The sequence below is a fragment of the Pituophis catenifer genome, unplaced genomic scaffold (assembly GCF_029215685.1).
Source record: "Pituophis catenifer annectens isolate HBS135680 unplaced genomic scaffold, rPitCat1.0.hap2 SCAF_8, whole genome shotgun sequence".
Taxonomy (NCBI): domain Eukaryota; kingdom Metazoa; phylum Chordata; class Lepidosauria; order Squamata; family Colubridae; genus Pituophis; species Pituophis catenifer.
Window position 1 is genome coordinate 69,839,906 of NW_027256888.1, and position 26,326 is coordinate 69,866,231.

The following is a 26,326-nucleotide window of genomic DNA, read 5'->3' on the forward strand; positions in this document are numbered from 1 at the left end:
GATAGAATTTGGCAAGCAAGGTCACTGTTCTGATTTCCTCACCTTCCTCTTGTATAACTTTAAAAAAAAAACTTCTGAACTTATTTTAACTCTTTAGGTGCTGGGCTGCTCCCTTAAATTTCTCTTGAGTGGTGACTGGAAGATTCTACTCTCAAGGCAGAAATGCCACAGATTACTCAATGTTTGATCTGCCATTGTAAGAATATTTGTTTTTATTTTACTACCCAAGCTGAGGTTAAAGTACTCTCATTACTCTAAATTCTCAGTAACAGCATTGACCTCAGGTTGACCCTCAGGGATAAAGATAACTTATATTATTTCTTTCTTGGCCTTGTAGAGGAACACAAAAATCATTAAGAGACTGTCTACCGTATAGATTTAGAAAACTGTTCCAGGGAAAGTAGAGGTCTCTGATTTTCTTTTCACAACAGTCCTGATGATTTATACATACACACATAAAAATATAAGGACCAGTTTGGTCTAATAATTAAGACAATGGGTTAGGAGCCTTAGGCACAAAAGCCAACTTGGATGGCTTTGAGACAGTCCATTCTCTCTCTACTGTTTGAAGAAGGAAATAGCATTTTCTTTCCAAAAACGTCTCCTCTCTTAATTGGATTGGCTTGTATATAAAAATAAATCTCTCTCACACACAAAAAACAGCTAAATATATTGCAAATGAGTAATTTTGCAAGTTCTTTAGAGCCTTTTCTACATGGCTGAGCTGGCAGAAGATTTAACCGGTAGCATCCATCCATATTTTTATAGCCTCTGTTCTGACTTGCTGCCAAATAGCCAGTGTCCTGATTTCAGGTGTGCAGGAAGTGTGAAGGAAAGCTCTTGGTGAAAATCGATGGCTTTACTGTCCTTAACCTTTCTCTGTACATCACCACCTGGTGTGAAACAAATCTGCCCATCACCACAACATTGCTGGGGCTGGCAGCTGGCATTGACAGATGACTGGATCTGAGCATCTAGCTATCTGTTAAAACTCTTCCTAGGCCTGTGGAACGAGTAATCCTTTGAGGGTGGATGGGGTAGAGAAGATTACTACAGGCCTTGGAAGAGTTTTATCAGATAGCTCTGCTTTACATGTTGTCCTCAGTTGTTGTCGGCCACAACTGAGGCCAGAACTTCCATTGCTAAGCAAGGTGATGGTTAAGTGAAATTTTATGATTTTTTTTTTTTTAAATTTGATTTATATGCCGCCCTTCTCCGGAGACTCAGGGCGGCTTACAATGCGTTAAGCAATAGCCTTCATACTTTTGTATATTTATACAAAGTCAGCTTATTGCCCCCACAAACTGGGTCCTCAATTTACCTACCTTAGAAAGGATGGAAGGCTGAGTCAACCTTGAGCCTGGTGAGATTCGAACTTAAAGTAATTGCAGACAGCTGGTGTTAATCACAATGCTATCAGTCTGCTGAGCCACCAGGCCCATTTTGTCATGTTTTTTAAGCAAAATCACTTGCTGTTATTAATCTCATGGTTGTGAAGCGAATATGGCTTCCCCCATTTTGTCTTTGCTTATTGAAAGCCGGCTGGGAACGTCGCAAATGGCAGTCAAGATGACCCAGGGACACTGCAGTCCTGGTTTGTTTGTTTGGTCATGTCACAATTAAAACAAGGCATTTTATGTCATGTAAAATATAAAATACAAGATTAAAATAATGTACCAATTAAACAGATTTTGCCCAGAATTCATGTCAATTGCACAATTGATTGTGCAGCTATCAGGATGCTATTATGATTGTAAATGTGAATACCCGTTGCCAGTCACTAGTTCCAATGCCGTTGTAACTTTGGTCTCTAAACGAATGATTATAAGTCGAGGATTACTTGTACTGGACAGTTCCCCCAATCTTTATTCTTAACTGTTGAGTAGGCTTTTTTCTTAACTGACTCCATGTGCAAAAAAATAAGGTAGAAGAACCATGGAACGAGGTGGGAATCTTTCAGTAAAGCTGCCCACTTCTACCCAACAGCTTGAAGGCCTCATGCGGACTTGAGCTTTAGACCACTTGCTCTTTATTCATTGAATCATTGCCAGTTGGCTGTGTCATTATACCAACATTATACCCCCCCAAAATCATGGTTTATAAAATATGGTTTACATCCATAACACATTAAGCCGAGAGGCCAAGCAGCCTATTTACAGCTTAGCTGTTAAAGAACCTGGCCAGCAAGATGTTTCCATGGAAACCACGTCCATATTGCTGCCAAGAAACCAATGTGAACCATGTAGTCCCTAGGAGCTGAGCTCAACTTATGAGAGACTTTATCTTTTAATTATATGTGGGGCAGATGTTCTGGATATCAATTCTGTTTTGTTTGTTTGTTTTTTTTCCTCAGGCTCCTCTTTTCGACGTTTTCAAAGCCGGCTTCCCACTGTCTTGTTCCTCATCACCATCTCTGGCATTGAGTGATGTCCACGGCTGCCTTAATCAGTCTGGTTCGGAATAGAGGCCACCAGCTGCAGAGGGCCCTGCTTACATCTTGTACAATTCTCAGCCCCAAGTGTCAAATTTCCACCAACGACTGCAAGGCTTCGCGTTTTGATCTGGATGGGAGCGGCTGCCCCGCCACCTGGGATTCCTTTGGGATTTGGGACAACCGCCTGGACGAGCCCATCTTGCTCCCCCCCAGCATCAAGTATGGGAAGCTGATTCCCAAGGTCAGCCTGTCGAACGTGGGCTGTGCCACCCTTATTGGGAAACGGAAGGAAAACGAGGACCGTTTTGATTACGCCCAGCTGACGGAGGAGGTCCTGTATTTTGCCATTTTCGATGGGCACGGCGGGGTGGCAGCAGCTGATTTCTGCAACAAGTACATGCGGGAATATATTCGGTGAGTCCTGTGTGTGGATTTGTAAGGGAAAGGAGAAAGACATTCAGTGTTCACTTGCTTAGTTACATATATAGGTAGTCCTTGACTTAGAACAGTTCATTTAGGGCCGTGATGGCGAACCACGTGACCCAGAGGTGGCATACAGAGCTCTCTCTGCTGGCATGCACGTCGTTACTCCAGGTCAGATCTCCGTGGTGTTTCTTTCGTGAGCTTCTGTTTCCCTACAAATGATGAAAGCAGAAGCTCACAAAAGAAAAAGATTTAACAGAAACAGAGTTGGAAGGGACCTTGGAGGTCATCTAGTCCAACCCCCTGCTCACGCAGGAGACCTATACTAGGGATTTGAACCGCCGAACTACCGACCTTTCTGATCGGCAAGCTTAGCCGATCTTAGCCACTGAGCCACCTAACCAGATCTTACCTCTTGCCGTGCTGCCGGTGTTGGGATGCCCCGCCTCCCACTGGCCAGCTGGTCTTCAGGTCTCTGCTGCGCATGTGTGCATGTCTGTGCATGTGCGTTTGTGTGCACCTTTCATTTTGGGCATGTGTGCATGCACAGTTTGGGCACTCGGTGTGGTTCGCCATCACTGATTTAGGGTCTGTTTGAAATTACAACAGCACTGAAAAAAGTGACTTGCAACCATTTTTCACTCTTATGACCATTGCAGCATCCTCATGTTATGTGATCAAAAGTTGGAGGCTTGGCAACTGACTCATATTTACGGCGGTTGCAGTGTCCCAGGGTCATGTGATCCCCTTTTGCGACCTTCTGACAAGCAAAGTCAATGGAGAAGCCAGATTCACTTAACAACCATGTTACTAACTTAACGATTGCAGTGATTCACTTAACAACTTTGGCTAGAAAGGTCATAAAATGGAGCAAAACTCCAGATGGTTGTTAATTGAGTTTTGCCTCATTTTATGGCCTTTCTGGCCACAGTTGTTAAGTGAATCACTGCAGTTAAGTTACTAACACGGTTGTAAAATAAAATTGGTTTCCCCTTGACCCTTGCTTGTTAGAAGGTCGCAAAAGGTGATCGCGTGACCTGCAGCTGTCATAAAGTTGAGTCAGCTGCTAAGCATGTTAATTTTGATTACGTGACCGTGGGAATACTGCAACATCGTAAGCATGAAAAACGGTCATAAGTCACTTTTTCAGTGCCATTGTAATTTTGAACAGTCACTAAACGAATGATTATAGGCTGAGAACTACCTGTACTTAGGACAAGTGGAAGCTTTCTAGTAGCAATAGCAATAGAAAAAAACCCTGTTCCTCTTCTATTTTAATAGGAGCTATGTGGATATTCTTGCTAGCTCTTGGTTGTTTTGCTTCTCAATAACTTGCTTTTCCTGCATTCTGTTATTGTAATTCTTGCTGGTTTGATTTTCTTGCCCGATTATCTGTACTCCCTCACTTAAGCTTTCTTGTTATCTACAGTAGTGGCCAAAATTGTGGAAACCTTTTGGGAAAAGTGCATTTTTGAGGTTTGATGGCTAATAACACCCCCCCCCTTTTTTTTTTTTGAGTTTCAAGATAATCCTATTCCACTGCTGGAATGGCCTGGGAATAGCCCAGACCTTAACCCAATTGAAAATCTATGGAATCGACTAAAGAAACTTGTTAGTCAGAAGCGACCCAGCAATAAAACCCAGTTAATAGAAGCAATCATTCCATCTTGGTTTCACATGATAACAGCTACAGAACTAAAAGACTTGGTTCACTCCTTGGGAAGACGACATAAGGCCGTAATTCATGCTAAAGGTTACCCCAACTAAGTATTAACTGACGTGATAATATTTGCATATCTCATTTTTTCTACGTTTCACTTTTCTTCTTTATACTGTAACTGCTATTCTAATAGCAAATCCTTCATAAAAGTTATTGCATTACATTCTTGATTAAATTATCTTTCCATTGATACATAATTTTATGGTAAAGGTTCCCCTCGCACATATGTGCTAATCGTTCCCGACTCTAGGGGGTGGTGCTCATCTCTGTTTCAAAGCCAAAGAGCCAGCGCTGTCCGAAGACGTCTCCGTGGTCATGTGGCCAGCATGACTAAACACCAAAGATGCAAGGAACGCTGTTACCTTCCCACCAAAGGTGGTCCCTATTTTTCTACTTGCATTTTTTACCTGCTTTTGAACTGCTAGGTTGGCAGAAGCTGAGACAAGTAATGGGAGCTTACCCTGTTACGCGGCACTAGGGATTCGAACAGCTGAGCTGCCGACCTTTCGATCGACAAGCTCAGCGTCTTCTCCACTAAGCCACCGCGTCCCTTGAATTTTATGGTACCACTCAAAAAAAAAAAAATGTTATTAGCTAGTTTTAGAAAATACACTTTTCCCAAAAGGTTTCCACAATTTTGGCCACTGCTGTATTTTGCTTGGTCAGAAACAGGAGGAGGAGGAGGTTGACAAGTGTTAGTAGGTAGACTTCCCTCTTTAGCCAGTGTTACTCGGCTACATAAGCCATCTTTTAGCTGGGACATTTTTTTATACATTGGACCATTACACTGCATGCATGAGTCACTGGGTCACTCATGATATGAATAGATGTGCCTGGTTCCAAGTTCTCAGCAACTAGAGAGAGGAGGCATTTCTGTGTCTGCTGAAAACAACCGGTAGAAGCTGGATAAGATCCAGTTGCTGCTTCATTATCACCATAGTCAGGCCATGTGACTGGGCTTGTGCCAGAAGATCGAAAACACCGCTTTAATATTAGAGCAGATCATCATGAAGCTAGGAGGCCCCAGGAAGGTTGTACTGCATCACGAGAAGGTGACCTTCAGGAAAGGTTGTTAGTGAGGCATCTTCAAGCTGATCGCAAGGCAGCCATGACATAGCCTTAATTTTCAAGTCTTCTGATTATTCTTTGTCACCATCCTGACATCTGTTCCTGGTGGTCTCATTATGAAAAGCAAGGTGAATTGAACTCAATCCTGTACTTATTGAGATGGTCCCATAGGTAGAAGGGCCATCAGTTCCTTATGTTAGACAGTTTTAATTCATGTATGCTGTCTTCTAATGCTTGTTTAAGAGCCTCCATAGCTCAGTGGTTAGACCAGGGGTGTCAAACTCAAGGCCCGTGGGCCGGATCCGGCCCATGAGGTGCTTAAATGTGGCCCGTGGGGTTGGCCTGGAAATATCAAAGGACTGGCCTGCGGTGCCTCTGCTGCCAAAATGGGCTGGGGGGGGCTGCATGCAGCCCCTGTGTGGCCCATTTTCGGCCTCCATGGTTTTCTGCAGCACTCTATTGGCCAAAAACTGGCCTAGTGGGGGGCCTCACATTTTTGGCCAGCAGAGTCCTTCTGGAGGCTAGGGAGGCCAAAAACGGGCCTCACAGGGCCTCCACCCAGCCCGTTTTTGGCCAGCAGAGTGGAAAAATTGCATCTTGAGCCTGTGTCAAAATGCTCACCCCCAGCCATCACTTCCCCTGGCCCTCCAAGATCAAACACAATTCTGATGTGGCCCTCAATGAAATCGAGTTTGACATCCCTGGGGTTAGACTGCAGTACTGCAGGCTAACTCACTGCTCACTCCAGGAGTTCAATTCTGACTCAACCTTCCATCCCTCCAAGGTCGGTAAAACGAGGACCCAGATTGTTGGGGGCAATATGTTGACTCTGGAAACCACTTAGAGAGGACTGTAAAGAACTATGAAGCGATATATAAGTCTTAATGCTATTGCTATTATTTTGCTCTCTCGAGAGTGCCAAACGAATTAGTGGTTTAGGGAAATTAATGCTCAAACCTTAATATTGGGAAGTGATTTGTGGGTTCTGTATGATCATTCTCCTTACTATTGCTGGAAGTTGTGTTTGATTTGGAAGTGGCAATGACATACCATAGAAGAATTCACTCTTGTTAAGATGTAGATCTCAGCTAGGGATGGTCATGATTATAATGTCTGAATTTACATACCACACAAAGCCATATGTTTTAAGCATGGTTTCCTAAATAAGCGAAGTAGGGTTGGATTTACACATGCAAAAATATAAATCGTACTTTATAATTCACCATGGTTGGGCCCATGCAATATTCTGTACAAAAGTGAAACAAAAATATGAACGATCTTAACAAAACCACTGATAGTGGGCGCTGAACAGCTATAGTTGAATTATTAATGAAAGCTCTTCTAGTTGCAATCCATGAGGCCTATTGTGAATATTGCAAGATTTAAGCCACACCACTTGAATAATTGATATGTAATAGTTTATGGATGAGAGCAAATGGTTAGTTCCTTCAGACAAGACTTTAACATGGATTACTTTTTATTTTTTAGAGAATTTCTCTCTGAGGAACGCAACATGGAATTAGTATTGATTAAAGCTTTTCTAGAAATAGACAAAGCATACATGAGACACGCCCACTCATCTGCGGACGGTAAGTACGAAATGTTTCTCTGTTCGTTGGTAACACAAAAACTAAATTTACTTCCCTAGCAGCCAAGTGGTACTGAAGCTGCAGGCTAGCTGTCCCAGGGGAAAAATTGCAACTTGAATATCAAGGATTTGCTATATCAAAATCCACAGTAAATCACGAAATCTACAGGAGTCTGTGGACCACAAAAGATTTTGAGAGAGAAAAATAAAATTTCAAAATTAAGTCGGTACATGCTTTAAGACCGTGTTTTCCCAAAGTTGATTCCAAATATTTATTTGGAAATCACCACTGAGATGTTTTCAGTGTACACTTCCATTAAGTGAGTAATGCAGTTGTTAAACAAATCTGGCTTTTCCCCATTGATTTTGATTGTCCGAAGCTGGCTGAGAAGGTTGCAGATGGTGATCACATGACTTCAGATACTGCAACTGATGTAAGTACATGCCAGTTGCCAAGTGTCCGAAATTTGATGATGTGACCAGGAGGATGCTGGGTTGGTTGCAAGTGTGAGGAGCAGTCATTATAACTTTGAACAGTCGCTAAACAAATTGATGTAAATCAAGGATGGTCTATCTGTACAGTATATAGTACTGTGGGTGTAGGAACAGTTTTTGTTTTGTTTCCTGACATACAGTCATGTGAAAAAAAAAACTACGAGTTCTACGGTTTTACATATCAGGACAGGACATTCTTCAAAAGTTTTTCACGCATGGCTTCTTCATTTTGGCTTTCTTTTTGTAAAATAAATGAGGACATAGTGTAAAATGTCATGTGTTGTTGTTCATCTGAGGTTGTATGTACCTACTTTTAAGAACTGCTAAAGGACCAGATTGCAGTTCCCAGTTGCAATGTATGGCTGTGAAAATTGGATCATAAGGAAGGCTGAGCGCCAAAGAATTGAGGCCTTTGAACTATGGTGCTGGAGAAGACTCCTGTGAGTCCTTTGGACTGCTAGGCGATCAAACAGGTCAGTCCTAGAGGAGAGCAACCCTGACTGCTCTTTAGAAGGCCAGATCCTGAAGCTGAAACTCAAATACTTTGGCCACCTAATGAGAAGGAAGAACTCGCTGGAGAAGAGCCTAATGCTGGGAAAGATTGAGGGCAAAAGAAGAAGGGGATTGCAGAGAATGAGGTGGCTGGATGGAGTCACTGAAGCAGTCGGCGTGAGCTTAAATGGACTCCAGAGGATGGTAGAGGACAGGAAGGCCTGGAGGAATGTTGTCCATGGGGTCGCAATGGGTCAGACACGACTTCGCAACTAACAACAAGGACCAGATGATTTTTTTTTACTATGTCTGATATGTAAAACCATCAAATTCAAAGGTGTATTTTCTTTTCACGTGACTGTAACTGCCACTCTAGAAAGCAAACCTATTTAAGGACCTTAAGGTAATTTCATTAAAAAAAAAAAGTTGTGTATCCCACCTCTGAAACAATTCCATCTTCAGATGTACGTGTCAGAAGTGATGGACATAATACTAGAAAAACCTTTCGAACTTTGATTGGGCTGGATAACAAAATGGGGGAGGCGGGAAGTGTTAAGATCCCAAAAATCTCTATAGAGGAGAGAACTGATCCTTCATTGGTATGTTTGACCTGTTAAGCCTTTGGGAAAGAAAAACTCTCAGCCCACATGTGGATCCTTTACACCAGCTGTCTTCCAATCTGATAGGGTTATACATGCATTATTCTTCAACTCACGTAATTCACAAGAGTATGTTTATTTATTTGTTAAATTTATATACCGCCCATCTCGCCATCAAGGTGGCTTAGTTAAGCCTTCACATTTGTGAATTATGGGAGTGGGTGAACATCAGTTTGGGGAGGCTGACTTACATTATTGCAAGAAGCAAGTTCTTAACAGAAGCTTTATTACTCCAGCCATTTTTAATATTCCCTGCTTTATTATGGGTAGTTAAAAGCGCTGTTTCCAAGAATGATGTTTATGATGATTATTACATTAATCTTAAATGGCGAAAATATAATAGATGAAAATGTTGGGGTTGTCTAGTTAAAGAAGATGTGAGTCAAAGCCATGGTTTTTAAGTTTTAAAATGTTAACCTGCAACACTGAAGAAGGGAGAGAGCTGCAGAAACCTATCTTTAAATTATCATTTGGTATATTTTATTAAAATCAAACTTTCTAATTCTTTTTAATGAGGTTGTAATTAAATTTGAAGTGATTTGTATTTGTAGGAATGTCAGGTTGTCATTTAACCTTTAATTCCATTGGAGTACAGTAATTATTTTGCTCTTTAAAAAGATGCTATATTGTATAAATGGCAGAATCTTTTTATAGTGAAGTTAAGCACAGGCCTGAAGGATTCTACCCAGCTGAAAGTTACAAGACACACAGAAATCGGCTATTTGTGTCTGAACACAGTTGTAATTCTTAACACATATTCAATTGCACATTTATGTCTTATTTGGTGATTTCTTATCCCAGTATTCTGAAATCTCAAAGCAAAACCTCTTAAGGTACATAAAAGTGCTCACGTATTAAAAATAAAATGTTTGCTTTTAAAAGTCTTTTGAGTACCTTAACATTTCAAATTATCACTGTTTAGCAGTAGTGAACACTGAACTCGATTGATGAGATTGCTTGGGGGAAATTAATATGTAGGAAAGAAAATTCAAAATGATAACATTTCCCCCTTTTTGTTTCCATAGCTGCTTTGAAGAGTGTTTGAATTCAGTGCCTCTTTTGCAGCTCTCTTCCTTCCAGCTGTTGCAGGTTTTCTGAATTGATTTGAAAGCACAATTCCTGGGTGAATTTTTCCTATTTGCCTCTATGTGTACATGTGATTTATGGCAGACACGATATCCGACCAACAGCTCTAGAATTGGAGACCCGGGACTCTATATGCTGGGCTCCAGTGGAAAGAGAGATCTACTTATGGTGGTCCCAGGTGAATGAGTCCGGCGGGTTCCTAGCCTGGACTGCTGGAAGGTTCCCACATCCACTTTGTCCCATTAGTTGAGATGACATGCTCTAAAAAATGTCCAGTGAGTGCAAAGATACCTATTGAAAGATATTTTTTTTAGATGATAATATATGGATGCTGTTTGGGAAACCACCAATGTCATATTTATGCTTTTCAAGTTAAATCAAGCTGTGTAAGTGAGCTTTTTAAAAATGCACTTGGAGATAAGCACAAGTGATTTTGATTCATGATATGATTCCTTGATTTTGGAACTCTGTTGCTGATTAGATCTTCTCCTTCCTGCTGCGTTTCTTTTCGCACCAGTAGAACTTGTAGCCTGTGAAGTCTTCTTTAAGCCTCACCTGAAGTGGACCTAAATTTCCTTGTTATAATCACCATCCTTAACTTGATGCTTTCCATGGTTGTTATTAATATTCTTTAATATGCTATCCATATTAAAGAAGTCTTACAAGTCTCAAATCTTATAGGGCAAAGAGATTTCCAGTTAATGAAACTAGAAATTAAGGACATAGGATTGGCATTCATTTCGTAGGTACATATGAAACGCCTATGGAGATTTCTCAGTCATCCAGGTTGTCCCAAAGGTGCTTTTCAAAAGGCAACTGGACTTTCTTAAGTTTTTTTCCCTTGAAAATGTTTCGCTTCTCATCCAAGAAGCTTCTTCAGTTTTCAAAGGAAAAAACCCCCAAGAAAGTCCAGTTGCCTTTTGAAAAGCCACTTTCATACATATGAAGTAGGACAGGGGTGAAATGTTCCCGGTTTGGACTGGCTCGGGCGAGTAGGTAGCGATGGGGGCGGGCAGTTCGGAGAACCGGTAGCAAAAATCCCTGCCCCCGCCCCCCATGCCCAGCTGAGCCGCGCGATCATCAGAGCCTTTTTTTTCTTTTAAATGGCTCTGATGATCCAAGCTCTGACGATCCCAGCTGAGTTGCCTGGTCGACAGGCAACTCAGCTGGGATCGTCAGAGCCTTTTGAAAGCATTTTTTTACATGGTTTTCCATGTAAAAATGGTTTTAAAAGTAAAAAAAAAAAATTGGCCACGCCCACCCAGTCACATTACACCCTCCCCCACCAAGCCACGCCCACAGAACCAGTAGTAACAAATTTTAGATTTCACCCCTGAAGTAGGAAATTTTCCTTTTTTTTTTTTTTTAAACCCTGTAAGAACTTGTCATTTGAAAACAACCCAGCTGATCTTAAATATTATCTGAAACAAATCCACCCAAATCTGATAAAAGGAGCAGAGTTAGTTTCACTGGAAAAAGCCTTCGTAATACTGGTCCCGGTACTTCGTTGCTATTTTATCTAACCCTGATAATGACGGGGTGTGATTTGTAGATGTGTTAGCTCCATGAGTAGCTCCTACAGGTCTCTAAAAATAGTATACTTAGACTGACCCAACACATTTTGTACTAACCTATAGTTTACTTTCTGAAGCTTTCACATATTGGCTGGATTCTCATAACATTACACCAGTGTTTATATTTGCTTAGTATGTTTTGTATACCTGTACAACTTAGCTGTTTTGTAAACTATGGCTTAAGGCTGTTAAACTGTTGTGTGAACACAGCCAATTAATGGCTAATTTAACAATTTTGCGTCGTGTGTAAACCTACTGACAGTTGTGCAATTTCCTAACGCTGTTGCACTGGCAACCTCAAAGAGGAGGAAATATTGAATTCATAGTGTTAATCTGAAGAGCAATTTGAAGCATCATGATTTAGTGACGTGCCTGAATGCAGCCAGAGAATTAACCCTGATCCAAGAATGATTACTTTTTAATTGCCATTGATAGAGTCAGTATGAAGCATTATCCTGGCCCTGAAAAATATGTGTTTTTCGTGGCAGAATCATTATATCTGCCATTTTCTTCTCTACTGCTTTAAATGGAGGACCTTCGGATCTCCCATGCAGTCTGAAACATATGAAAAAAATAAGCCCATTAATTTGCTATGTCCAGCAGTTAGACTGACCTTCCTTTAACCCAGTGCCCTTCAGAAATGTTGGACTACCATTCTGGAGTCGTGGGGGTGCAGTGGTTAGAATGCAGTATTGCAGGCTGACTCTGCCCATTGCCAGGAGTTCGATCCTAACCAGCTCAAGATTGATTCAGCCTGGCATCCTTCCGAGGTGGGTAAAATAAGGACCCAGATTGTTGGGGACAATATGCTGACTCTCTACATAGCTTAGAGAGTGCTGTAAAGCACTGTGAAGCGGTATACATAAGTCTTAAGTGCCATTGCTATTCTGATCATTCCTAGCTAGGCTGCGCTTGCAGGAGTTGGTAGTTCAACATATCTGGGGAGTTACTGATTTATACCTTGGAACAAAAGGATTCTATTGTTGGAAGCAGCATTTCCAAAAGCAAGGAATCGACTGGGGAGATTGTTGGTGGTCTTGAGACTTAGCCTTTAAGCATTGAAGGGGATTGAAGGGAAGAAAGCAACTGTCTTCTCATAGTGTTTTACTCGCTGATTAAAACAGGTATTTTACGGAGAGCACAAAAAGGTTCAAATTGCCTGTCTCAAAAGTTCTGTTTTTCCCATTTCTTATCTTAACTCACTTTATTTTAAGCACTCCAAGTAGATTGCCTATAAAGCATATTAATTCTCTGCATTTCACAATAACGAAACATTGAAATCATAAGCATACTTTTTTGCTGATAAGATTTGGTTGGTGGGCTGCCTAATGCATTGCTAAAGATGCGTTCTTAGAGTCAAACATGTGCTGTAAAAATAATCAGGACGTTTGACTATTATTAATACATGGCCTGCATAAAAGGAGTGGAGGAAGAAAACCTACCTCCCTGGAAATTGTCATTCTTACATAAAACTCAAGGACAGTATTGAAGAACTATTTAAAATACCTGTTTTAAATAATAGTAGTAGTAGAGTTCTAGGAATGTATCTCGATTTTCTTTCCCTTTTTGTTTGAGTCTATGGAGTTTGCATAGCACAACAAGGCTTCATGCATATTTTTTTAATCTGTCCAGGATGTATTGAATCTGTTTGGAAGATACAGCCCTTTCAAATAATCAGGGACTGAGTATCTTGTTATTTCTCCCCACCCCATTTAAATTCTACATCGGTTTTGTCATTTGAATAGCACTTGGTAACCCATTGGTAAGCAGTAAACAATTCGGCAATTACTATTCTGCCAGAGTGGCTTTCCTTTGACCCAGCTGCCTTCTGGACCAGCTGTAGTTTTTCAAGCAGTTTTCAGAAGCAGTCCCAAGTATAGTATTCTAAAAGGTAAAAGATTCCCCTCGCACATATGTGCTAGTCATTCCCGACTCTAGGGGGCGGTGCTCATCTCCATTTCAAAGCCGAAGAGCCAGCGCTGTCTGAAGACGTCTCCATGGTCATGTGGCCGGCATGACTAAACGCAAAAGGCAGGGAATGCTGTTACCTTCCCACCAAAGGTGGTCCCTATTTTTCTACTTGTATTTTTTATGTGCTTTTGAACTGCTAGGTTGGCAGAAGCTGGGACAAGTAACGGGAGCTCACCCCGTTACGCGGCACTAAGGATTTGAACCGCTGAACTGTCGACCTTTTGATCGACAAGCTCAGTGTCTTAGCCACTGAGCCACTGCAGTCTAAAAGCATCAATCACTCTTGCCAAGGCTCGGTGTTCCAAAAAGAGCCACAACTAATGGGCTTGATTAAGTTGAGAAAATCTTGGCCATTCCTTCTACTGGTCAAGCGGTAGCCCTGAAGGACCCTCCCTGAATCTCAGACTTGCTTTTCCAGGGAAAGTTTAACCCTATCCAGAGTCAATAAAAGACTAAAAAATGGCTTGGAAGTCTCTGGGGTTCATATGTGCCCTAGAGCAGGGGTCTCCAACCTTGGCAACTCTAAGACTTGTGGACTTCAACTCCCAGAGCTGGCTGAGGAACTCTGGGAATTGAAGCCCACAAGTCTTAAAGTTACCAAGGTTGGAGACCTCTGCCCTAGAACCCCAGATTGTCTATTCCTATCTTGTAAGAATCAAGGATTCTTATATAGGATGTATAGAGAGAGTGGGTGGGGAATTATGCTCTATAACTTAACATTCAACTTACATTGAAGAGCTATGGTGGTGCAGTGGTTAGAATGCAGTATTGCAGGCTAGCTCTGCGCACACACCAGGAGTTCGATCCTGACTGGCTCGAGGTTGATTCAGCCTTCCTTCCATCCTTCTGAGATTGGTAAAAGGAGGACCCAGATTGTTGGGGGGACAATATGCTGACATTTATAAACCACTCAGAGAGTGCTGTGAAGCATTGTGGAGCAGTATATAAGTCTAAATCAGGGGTGACATCCAGCAAGTTCTGACAGGTTCTGGAGAACCGGTAGCGGAATTTTAGTTCGGAGAACCGGCAAATACTGCCTCTGGCTGGCCCCAGAGTAGGGTGGGAATGGAGATTTTGCAGTCTCCTTCCCCTGGAGTGAGGTGGGAATGGAGATTTTGCAGTATCCTTCTGCCACGCCCACCAAGCCACACCATGCCCACCAAGCCACGCCCACAGAACCGGTAGTAAAAAAAATTGGATTTCACCACTGGTCTAAATGCTACTGCTGTTGGTACATTTTAGTATCTTGTGGTCTTGTTAGCTAATAACCCCCTCCCTCTTCCATGAAGCCATGTTGTGTTTCTCTTTGCTCCTTCCATCTTTTCATGTCTTCAGAGCTTTAAATATTTTTAAGCGGTGGCTCCTTAGTGGAGTTAGCACAATCCATGCCATTTAAAGCTGAAGAAACTATGCCGTAGGGAAGTTTGGGGCTCAGGTGCTGATTACCTCTCTCTCTGTGACATTTATAGCTACCTTGCTGAATACTGGGACCACAGCAACGGTGGCTCTGCTGCGAGATGGCATTGAGCTGGTGGTAGCCAGCGTGGGCGATAGCCGTGCGCTGTTGTGCCGCAAAGGAAAAGCCGAGAAACTGACCATCGATCACACTCCAGAACGGAAGGACGAGAAGGAAAGGTACCTCTGCAAAATATGTCACTTTAGGCTGAGTTTTTCTCCCCCCAATTTTAAAGAGATGTCTTTTGAAGTTGTAGAAATGGGATGACTTGCCAGAATTCTTCAAGTAAATATTATTGTGTGAATTGTTTGTAGAAACATAACATGCACGATGGTAGCTGTTATTTTATATTTTTTCTTTTTAAGAATCAGGAAATGTGGTGGTTTCGTTGCCTGGAACAGTTTGGGGCAACCCCATGTAAATGGCAGACTTGCGATGAGCCGTAGTATTGGAGATTTGGATCTCAAGAAATACGGTGTGATTGCAGAACCTGAAACTAAACGGGTGCAGGTAAGCAGTTGTGTAGCATGCCTTCTCTCGCAGGTCTTATTGAAAGCTTATGTCAGGTTTCAATGCTATCTCAAAATAAATGAGCTTCCAAACTGCCGATCTTTAAGGAAATTTTCTCTTTATTTGAGCACAGCAATCTGATCCTGACTCTTTTCGCGGTCAGTACTGACCTTTGCCCCCCAATCCCTCCCTTTCCGATCCCCAATTCTCTGCTTCTCATTGGCTATCTTCCAAGTCACTTTCCTGATTTCTTCTTCGTCAGGTCACAGGAATGTCTCCCCCCTCCCCATCTCCAAGGAGACCGAATCTTCAAAGGGATTTAGCAGGCAAAAGTTCAGGCTTCTCCTCCCTTTTCTATGTCAGTTCTGAGACGCTGACAGCTTATTTGGTACAAACACAGTAGTTGTATGCAACTTGTATGCAACAAGTTGATGCAGGGGTGGGCTTCAAATATTTTAGCAAAGGGTTCTCTGCCGGTTGCTGGGTGGATGTGACCATGGTGGACGTGGCCTAGTCAGCCTCCTGCACCGTGGGGGGGGGGCGTGTTTTTGCCCTCCCCAGGCTCCGGAGGCTTTCCTCTAGCCTCTGGGAGGGCGAAAATGGCCTCCCCAGGCTCCGGAGGCTCTCTGGAGGCTGGAAACCTCTGGTAGGCCCGTTTTTCACCCTCCCCGAGCCTCCACATGCACCATGCACTTACCTGCATCCAAAACGGGCCGCATGAGGATTCCGTGGAGGGGAGGGGTGGGTGGGGCCAGCCACGAGTGAGATTTGAGGTTTTCTGAACTGCACAGAATCTTAGCTAGAGGTTCTCCCGAACCCCTGCGAATCCCCAGCAGCCCATCCCTGGTTGTGTGGGATGCCTGGTTGTGACATCCTTGTTTTAGGCAGCACTGAGCAAGTTCATGCTCATATCCTGGACTGAGAATTTTATTTATATTTGAACTTCATTGCCTCATTGTATAGTGATAATATCGCTCACCTCAAAAGGAGAATAACACAGTGGGCAGTCCATCATGCGTATGGTGTCCCTAGTGATGTGTGAGTGCGATATGGATCTACGTATAGATCACCCTGCAGAATTCAGAAACTTATCTTTTCTTAAATCAGGAATAGGCAAATATTTTTCATCTGAAAGGTGTTCCTAATAATAAAAATAATAGATCTCCAGCAGGTATAGGGTATGAGGCCCACTGCAGTGATATGATGTTACTTGAGTGCTTTATTGCTCTAATTTAGTGATGGCTAACCTTTTTGCCATCGCGTGCCAAAAGCGGGTGGAGCTCAGGGGGGCCACACACACGCATGCCCACACATATAATTCTATGCGCCCCCCCCCCCCCCGCGCATGCACGCGTGACCTCCCCCCGCTTTTTGCATGTAATGGTACAGTGGGACTGGTAGACCCGTTTTTTACTCTTCCCCGGGCTCCAGAGCCTTTCTAGGAGCCTGGGGAGGGCGAAAACAGCCTTCCCCATCCCCCCGGAGGCACTCCAGAGGTTGAAAATGGCCCGTTTGCTGACTGGTGGGCCCAGAAGTCCTGAAAATCAGCGCGCCAGAGCTGAACTTGCGTGCCCACCGATATGGCTCCGTGTGAGGTTTGCCATCACAGCTCTAATTCAATGATCCCCAACTCCCGGATCATGACCCAGTGCCAGGCTGCCGCTCACTCAGAACCGGGACGTGGAAGTGGTGGGCGAGCTTCTGAGTGCATGCAATGCTGCATTTGTAAAAGCTGCTTGCATGCGCACATGAAACCATCCCACATCTCTTCCCTGCCTCTGGCCAAACCGGGAAAGTTGGAGACCGTTGCTCTAATTTATATATTTTTGCATCCAACCTTATCTGATGTGTGCTATTTTGGAACTGGGAAGTGTGCCAACTAAAATAGGTGTTCCTATTTTTAGTTTAGGAAGAGCCAGTTAGGTCAGTTTGCATAAAAATAGAATCCAAACAAGTTTTTTTCATTATTAATCTCTGTGTAGCAGTTTCTACTAGAGCAGGGGTGTCCAACTCTCATCGTCATGTCGTCACGTGATTCGCGCCCCCCCCCCCCGCTAAACTGGGCGTGGTCACTGTGTGATGCATTTGGCCCGTGGGTTGTGAGTTTGACAGCCCTGTACTAGAGCATCTTAAGTCTAGATAATTTGTATATTCTTTGTGTTGCTTTAGTTGCACCATACAAGCGACAGCTTCTTGGTCCTGACCACAGATGGCATCAATTTTATGGTAAACAGCCAAGAGATTTGTGATTTTGTTAACCAGTGTCATGATCCGACCGAAGCAGCTCGCATCATCACTGAACAGGTTGGTATTTCTGCCTTGGGAACAGTGGTTACTGGCCAACTTTCAGCTAACGGTACCTGCATTTCTGGGACACCATGTATGATTCCAGTGGAAGAGAATATCAGTAGCTGAAAGAGGAACTGTTAAGGTTTTGGTGCTCTCTCAGCTTGGTTGTTTGGTTGCAGGCATTTCATTACCTAGCTAGGTAAAATCATCAGTGCACCGGTGATGCTCCCACTGGTGTTGCCTAGTTTATTTATTTATTTATTTATTGGTTCGATTTATATGCCGCCCTTCTCCGGAGACTCAGGGCAGCTTACAATGCGTTAAGCAATAGCCTTCATACTTTTGTATATACCTGCTTAGTAGGGCTTTGCTCCCCCGCCCCCGCCCCCCAAGCGGTGTTCTTTTTTATACAAAGTCAGCTTATTGCCCCCACAATCTGGGTCCTCATTTTACCTACCTCAAAAGGATGGAAGGCTGAGTCAACCTTGAGCCTGGTGAGATTTGAACTTGCAGTAATTGCAAATTGCAAGGCAGCTGGTGTTAACTTAACAGTGCTTTAGTCTGCTGGACCACCAAGACTCTAGTTGGGTCTAGATAGTCCTTGGTCTAGAACAGTGTTTCCCAAACTTGACCCTTTGAAGATGTATGGACTTCAACTCCCAGAATTCCTCAACCAGGCATACTGGTTGGGGAATTCTGGGAATTGAAGTCCATGCATCTTAAAATAGCCAAGTTTGGGAAACACTGGTCTAGAACCATAACGGTGCCTGTCCATTACAGTGGTAATGGTCATAATAAAGCCGTGTAAGTGACCCAATTTTATAACCTTTTTTGTGGTGATCGTTTAGTGAATGCAGTGTCGTAGAGTGAATGCCACAGTAGTTAAGCAAGTGTTGCCCTTGTGAAGCAAGAGACACTTTTGCTGAAAATGGGAAGTAAATGCTGGCTTTTGGGAAAACTGTCGCAGTCATGCAACTCTGCAAATGGCTGAAAATGCTGGCTGGTTGCTGGGCAAATGCAATCATGTGACTTAGGCGGGGTGGGGGGAAAGAGCGGTTGAAACTTTGGAACTGGGTCATAATTACCGTTGGGTGGGTTCTGTTGCTAGGCAACTGGTCATAGAAGTCAAGGACTATCTCTAATAAAATGTCTGCAACAAGTAACCAAGCTTAGAGAGCATCCTTAAATTCCACAATTTAAGGATGAGGTATCTTCTTGTAAACTTTTACAGCTGATGCAATCAGAAAAGCCTGTTTTGTTTTCATGTCTCCGAAGGGGGTGGTAATAATTCTAAAACAACATGGATAGCTTGCCATCTGGCACTCTGGTATGATTTTAGAAGTTACAATTACAGGACAGTCTAAGGCAGAGGTGTCAAACTCAAGGCCTGCGGGCTGGATCTGACCCACAGGGTGCTTAGATCTGGCCCGCGGGGCTGCCTTGAAAACAGAGAAGGACCGGCCCACGGTGTCTCTGCCAGTGAAAACGAAGCTCAGGAGGACCATGTGCGGCCCTCTTGAGCTCATTGTAACTGGCAGAGGTTGCAGGAGACCATCGCAGCTGAAAATGAAATTCGGGAGCCTGTTTTTGTTGGCTGAGCACTTGGGCCACTACAGATGCCCCCGGCACAAGTGACATCGAACTGGCCATGCCCCCCCCATCCCCCCCAAGGTCAAACACAACCCTGATGCGGCCCTCAATGAAATTGAATTTGACACCCCTGGTCTAAGGCCAGTCATGGGATATGTACAGCTTCCCCAGCATCCATCCATCCTCCCTCCCTCCCTCCCTGTTAGAAACCATGATGTTTTCACTAAAATTGGAGGGCTTAAGCAGGACAGAATTTCCACTCTTGAGCTCCCACCCAAAAGTTTGAAAAAAGGCCCCCAAATTAATCCTTGTTTCTTTTGATAATGTCGTCATCCTGGGGCACTTCAGCATGATTGGGTAAGGAAAGGGGCAGGAAAAATTGCTCGTCCTTTGGACTGTGGGAAATTCTCACTCCTGGATAATAACTGTTTCCATAAGATACCCACAGAAACAGTTTGGTTTTAGAAACAGAAAAAAGTTTTCCTTCTCTTTATAGAGGGTGATCTGATAGGAAAATCTTCCATTAGATTTTATTTAGAGGTTACTAAAAAGACTCCCTGATATGGTTTAATATTTTTGCTGGTCCCCTGCTTAGTTTATCTTTGCTTTTCTGTGAGAGCTGGAACATTCTCCTCATCAAAGCAATGAGCTGTCACCATATATTATTTTTATTTATCCTATTGAGGCCAAGCTGGGCCTCCAGGAATTCTTATAAATGAACATAATAATAAAGTTCACCTTTATCAATAGAAGAGAATATTTGTAGCTCAGGGTTGAACTGTGGAGTCCTTGGGGCTCTCTGAGGCTGGTTGTTTCCAGGCAGACATTTAATTACCCAGCTAGGTAACATCATCAGGGCTCTGATGATGTTGCTTAGTAGGATTATGAAACGTCTGCAGTCAAGTACAATCAGGCTCAGAGAGCACCACGGAACCCAAAGTTCATGTTTGTTCTATAGAATGACAACTTCCTATTCCCCCCCCCCCCTTTAAAATATCCTTTAAACATTTTATTTGAGGCTGGAATGAGAATGACTACCATGGTTGTCAGATCGTCTCAACACTGCAACTGAAATTGTTTGAAGATTGGTGATTGAGAGTGAAACTAAAACTTCTGCCTTTCTCATTGTTCTACAAGGCTATGCAGTACGGGACAGAAGATAACGGCACCGCTATTGTAGTGCCCTTTGGAGCATGGGGCAAATACAAAAACTCCGAGATCAATTTTTCCTTCAGCCGGGGTTTTGGTTCAAGTGGACGCTGGGCGTGAGCATCTTCTGCACCAAGCTGCTGAACGTTTAAAGATGTAGATTGCAGAAAGGTGATATGTAGGTTAAAAAAAAATCCCTCCATCTCTTCTAGCAAAATGCCCTTTCTGCTTGGGTAGCAAACAGCTGTTAACTTGATGTCACCTCTTAACAAATGTCTTTGTTACTAGCTTCTCTCAAACCGAGCATTCTCACACTTTTGGTCCTTCCATGTGGACGTCTGCAGGGGCAAGAAAGATGCTGATATTTTTGTGGCTGACTGTCATTGTGGTATCACCTGTTTCTCCTGGTGTTCTGGAGATGTTTTAGAGAAATGAAGGAATGTGGCAGATGCAAGCAGACTGCACAGCACTGCAGTTGAGGAACCAAAGGCCAAGAAAAATAGCATTTTATCTCCTTCGCTATTCCATCCTGTGTAAAAGGAAATTCAAAGACTACCAGGAGAGTTGGAGAGGTGGGTTTAATTGTTAGTTCACCATCACTGTCAGATTGCGGGTTAGAATAGTTCAACTCTTAAAAAGCAGCACTTTGGTCTCAAGACTGATAAGCCTCAGGATTGTGGAGCCCAAAGGCAGAGATATAACTGTGTACTTCCTGTACTGATGTCCCCTTTCTTTCAAAAGTAGAGAGAGAGAGAGAGTTGTACACTTGGTTAAATATCTGCATTTTGTCTAATATATGACTCGAGATGCACTATAGCTTTTGAAACAGTACTAACCACGATATGCTGTGTTAGTACACGTTCTCAAAAATATCAAATGAATTCTGGTTTTTTTCTTCTTTCTTTCTTTAAAGGGGCCAGTGCTAAAACCCCTCCTTAAAAAAAAAAAAAGTTCCACATTGGCTACTCTTAAATTCCTTTTCTAAGTATTCATGCACAGCTTTTAATGCAATGAATTTTGGTGATGAGATTATTTTGGTTTGTTTCACAGTTGAGAAAAAAGATGAGGTAAACCCACTCGGTTTTCTAGCTTCTGGCTATTTGAAAGAACATCGTCTAAAAAAGTCTGCTTAGAATCATCCCCAACTTTTATCTAAAGTAAACATTGGAGGGAACTGAAAGTTTCAGAGAGGCTAAATAATATATTTTCAAAAGATTCTATCCTTTCACATTTTAAATTCCAGCTGTGAAAGAGAACAAATCTGTGTGTTCCTCAGCAAGGCTACAGAAATTGAAGTAAAAGCAAGGTTAATTTCATGGCCCAGACATCTGTCAATTCCCCTGGGCAGCCTTCTCCAACTTTCTGCCCTTTTGATGCTGGCCGCTGATTACACCCATCTGATTGGGAATTTCAAGTGTTTTATTATCCACCTGAGAATATCAGGTGGAAAAGAGAGCAGAAGTACTGGTGCTAACATCTATATTTCTAAATCTGAAGTTGTTTGTCTCAACGGTGAGATCTCATGACAGTGCCGAAATATCACACATTTTTTGCCGAGTAAGAGAACTGCAGCCTCGTGAGATTTGATGATCTTAGAAGCTTCCAGCCTTTGGGATGAAAAAACCCAATGACTCTTCAAAACACCCCTCATTTAGTCCAGTGCCACCTACATACGTTGTGAGTGTAATGTTACTGGTGGATATTGAATTTCCAGTCCCTATTAATATATTTGTACGCACAAGGTGTGAGAAAGCTGGAGGCCTCCTGAGTCATAGATATCCTTGAGAGAGCAAATGAGGAAACCTTTGTCATGACCTCATCGGACGAATGTGATTGGCATCAATCCGGGGACAGATACAAATTACATAACGTTGTAGGATGGTGTCATGATGATGCACTTCATAATGTTATTGTGACTTCTGATGGATGCCTATGGCTACAATATAAACATTGGGAGCATTTCCTTGGACTAAAAGGGAAATAAATGTCAAATGTATAATGCAATATTCGTCTTCCCCTGCATAGAGTTACTTCACATGTAGGAATAATAGCACTGAGCCATTTAGTTGAACCCTGGTCACAATGTGAACGATGGACTTTACACAACTGCACATCTAATCCTGTAGCACCGAAAACCACTTTGGTGTCAATCATTCCGACGCTGCCTCTCTACATTTGCCTGTTCATAACGGATCCTTTGAACTTGTGAAAGACTTTGCAGGCAGCACCCCGGTGTTGTTCTGTTTTTGTCTGCTGTAAATTTTTATTTGTATTCTATATGCACAGTTTCTATAATACGATTATATAGACTTTAACGGTTAAGTTTACTTTTATCAGTTGCTATCATTTAAGACACTAAAGTGGTGTGTATTGATGTTAAAAACATTTTGTTCTTCCTGGGATTATTTTTTTTTTAAAAAAGGGCTTTTGTTTTGTTCTTGTTCGCTATAATAAAAACACCATCTCTTCCGTGTGCTAAATCAGAATTATCACCATTATATAATATAAATATATGACGCAAATATACTTCCAGGAAAAGGAGCAGTTTTGGCCATGATTCAGCTTTTTTCTCTTAGGAAAAAAAACACTCAATAGCAGCAGCTCATAAAAGAAAAGGAAGCTAATAATTACTGAATGCAGGGAAAGATAATATGTTTTTCCCTTTACTATGGCCCTATCCCCACAAAGCACATGCCATTTTCAGAAAAATGGAATTTTCCTCTAGAGCTCTAATCTTAGTTATCCTATCCTAAATACCCATTCCTTCAGCTGACATGGCTGGCAAATTTTTTTAAAGTTACAGCAATAAACACAAGGACATGCAGATTATTTCCTTTGGCACTCATAAATCTAGAAATAAAGGGAATCTCAGTCAGGAAATTCATAAATCTAATCTTAATATATATCTTTAAAGGCACTATATATTAAAAGGCAATATGTATTGTATAGTGTAAATCTGAAATTGACTGGTTAGGAAAAAAAATTGTAAAACTTTCAAAGAAATCATTTTAGGTTGTGACTGAAAGCATCAAGGCACTAAACTAATTGCAGCCCTTTTTAGCTACAAGAAATCCAGGTTTGGAAGATGCAATTGTTTGCTTCCTGTTGTCGATTGCAAAAGAGGTTTATCAAACACCTGAGTTACGGGAATAGTTGCCCCCATCCAGCTTAGAATATCACAAGGTTGAAGACATTTATTATCCTGCATCCCTTATTGATCTAGTGATAGTTCAGTAGACATGGAATTGAACTCAGTTGCCATTTCCTTTGTAACCAGGAGAAACTGGACGGTGGTATATAGATTTACCTGTGGTTTACCTGTGTAGTCAGTGTGCTATCACCGGTTCATTCAAGGTGTGTTTTGTATCAGATGGCTGAGTGAAAGTTGCCCTATGTTTTCATATTCTTCAATTCCAGCATATTTAAGCTGCATAAGCATACATTTGGGAAAGGAAATAGGCAAACCAGCTGGGATTTAGGAAAGGAAGTTGAGGTGTGTTTTGACACACCGTTTATTGATCCCAAACAATAGGTAAATTTTCTCACCACATTGAATGTATTGCAGGGAAAGTTTCCCAAGGTTATGAAGCTGCAGTGCCTCCTGCACAGGAGGAAACAAATAATGGTTAAGAAAAGATTACTATTCCTGAATATCTAGAAAGGTTTGGCAAACTGGCACATCAAAATTAATTTAAAAAAAAAATCTAAAGTGTGCTTCTATAAAATCACTATGCATTTCTGTTTTAGAAAGCATGTCAAAAATGTACCCTCAGCAATCCAGATTTCCTGGAGGAGGCGTTGTAAGATATGTGTTGGCCTTAGCTGCTGTATTTCTGTAGGATGTAAGATGGGAAATGATTGTGGTGAAAGTCGCACAAATGTTTATGAGACTATACTTATTTCTTAAGGCTTATTTATTCTTTTGTTGGTACAATATGCTTCCTTTCGGTTTTATTTCCAATGTTGCAGTGCATGTTCTTGTATGCGTCACCCCGTGGAAGCAATTTCCAAAGGAGCTGCACAGGCCTTGCAAAAGATAGGACTGTTTTAATTATGCAAAAAAAAAAAAAAAAGATAGGACTGTTTTAATGATGCATTTGTTTATGTCCTCTTGCATGGCACCGTATCTCTTGGTTGCTTTTCATCACCATTTATTGTTTGGGTTGAAGGCAAGACTGTCCAAAATATCGGGTATTGTGATAAAATATGTACATATTTTGAACGAGTGTAAAGATGACTGGCTTGTTATGTCATTTTCACTGGTTTATTTTACAACTGTATATTTGTCTTGGAGCAAATGGAAGACTGAAAACATTTGAAATAAAAGAGCCTGCTCCCTAGTGCTTTCTGCCTTCTTTTTCTTTTCTCTTCAGCTGCATAGTTTTTCATAATATTTATTTATCAAATGTAGACGCTGTCCATCTTCCTATCCAAGAACTTAATCCAATGCAATGTTGCCCAAATCTAGCATTCCCCAGATATTCCCAGCCAGATTTATTGCCCTGCTGGGTGGGAATTTAAAGCAGGATTTTCAACTTGCTTTGTCAAGGGAGAAGGATGTAATTTTACGGACTGTGTGCTTTCTATACAGAGGTTAATTGGATCTCCAATTAAAAAGATCTCAATGGTGTGTTATTCCCAGCCTGCATAGACGGTGCTGGGTTTGGTAGGCAAATAATATGACTTGTTATATTGGGTCCGCCTTAGGAATGTTCACATGCTACTTTATTAACCTAACTGACAAACCACAATGGTTAAGTTTACACAACACACCAAACCCAAGCAAAACAAATTACATTATGTTGTGAACTAGGTTCTTGTATTCCATTCATAAAATCAAAGATTGGAAGGACGACTCCAAATGAAGCCATCCACGAATGAGACACCATCCATCTCCCTTGTATTAGAAGACATCCTTGAAAGGGAAGCTCAGCGACAGCATGGTATTACCCTCTCTTCAAGCAGATCTATTTCATGTCACTATTTTTAACGCAGAAAATGTACGCCTCAAAATGTTGAACGACAAAGGCAGCTCTGTCTACATGTTTGCTTGCAATATATACAATGGAGAAATAGCTTAACAGTAGTTACAAAAATCCGGACATGTGAATTAATGAAGTGGAAGATGTTGGCACGAGATAGTGGCACGCATTACGTCAAATAGCTCAGGCAATGCAAAATTGGATTCTCTCCATGGCAAACTTTGAGAGAAATCAACCATGTTAGATGAGATACTTATTTGTAAACTTTTGCCAGGGTTTTTCCCTAGCGAGCAGTCAGAAGGGCCTGTCAAATTAATTAGTAATTGAAGTAGCATGCCACTTTAACCCAAATTTGGAGAGTGAAACTAAACAGGCTAAACTGAACTGCTAAATTCAAGTTCTTGGATTTATAGCCAAGATACGCCCTTTTTAGTGACAGGTGCTCTGACCCAGATATAAAACTCAAAATAGCTTTTGAAATGCTGGCCAAGGCTGACTGACACATGTGGAGAAGCACCTGCCCATCTTGTTACACAAATGTATACACAATAGTGTATGATGAAGGAATGCTCAGCTTTGCCAGGGAAGATGAAGCATTGTTTCTTCCATTGACTGGAACTGGAAAAAAGCTTTTATTTTCTACATATATATAAAAGCCAAATACCACTCATTCATCACAAAATCTCCAGAATGGTAAAGCCTACAAACTTGAAATTTGGCACATATGTTCCTATCGGCTTCTAGGTGCTCGCTAAGAAAGGATTTTTAGACATGACCATCAGACCATCAGTATTTCATATACAGTATTATATTCAGACGCTCTGATGCTAAGGAGTTAGA

The 26,326-nt window shown here is 42.0% G+C and overlaps 1 protein-coding gene across 3 annotated transcripts in view; it reads left to right on the top strand.

Annotated features, from left to right (window-relative positions):
• Positions 1-24,847, top strand: part of PPM1K (protein phosphatase, Mg2+/Mn2+ dependent 1K) — a 32,285-nt gene extending 7,438 nt beyond the window's left edge. For 2 of the 3 annotated variants that reach the window (XM_070948328.1, XM_070948330.1), the window contains exons 2-7: positions 2,354-2,848; positions 7,134-7,234; positions 14,980-15,145; positions 15,332-15,476; positions 17,646-17,780; positions 20,493-24,847. In XM_070948328.1, the coding sequence (XP_070804429.1) occupies positions 2,427-2,848; positions 7,134-7,234; positions 14,980-15,145; positions 15,332-15,476; positions 17,646-17,780; positions 20,493-20,624 (1,101 nt within the window). In that variant the 5' untranslated portion in view covers positions 2,354-2,426 and the 3' untranslated portion in view covers positions 20,625-24,847. Of the gene's footprint in view, positions 1-97; positions 197-2,353; positions 2,849-7,133; positions 7,235-14,979; positions 15,146-15,331; positions 15,477-17,645; positions 17,781-20,492 lie in introns of all 3 variants that reach the window. The other variant, XM_070948329.1, reaches the window with a different exon arrangement.
• Positions 24,848-26,326: the final 1,479 nt, after the last annotated feature.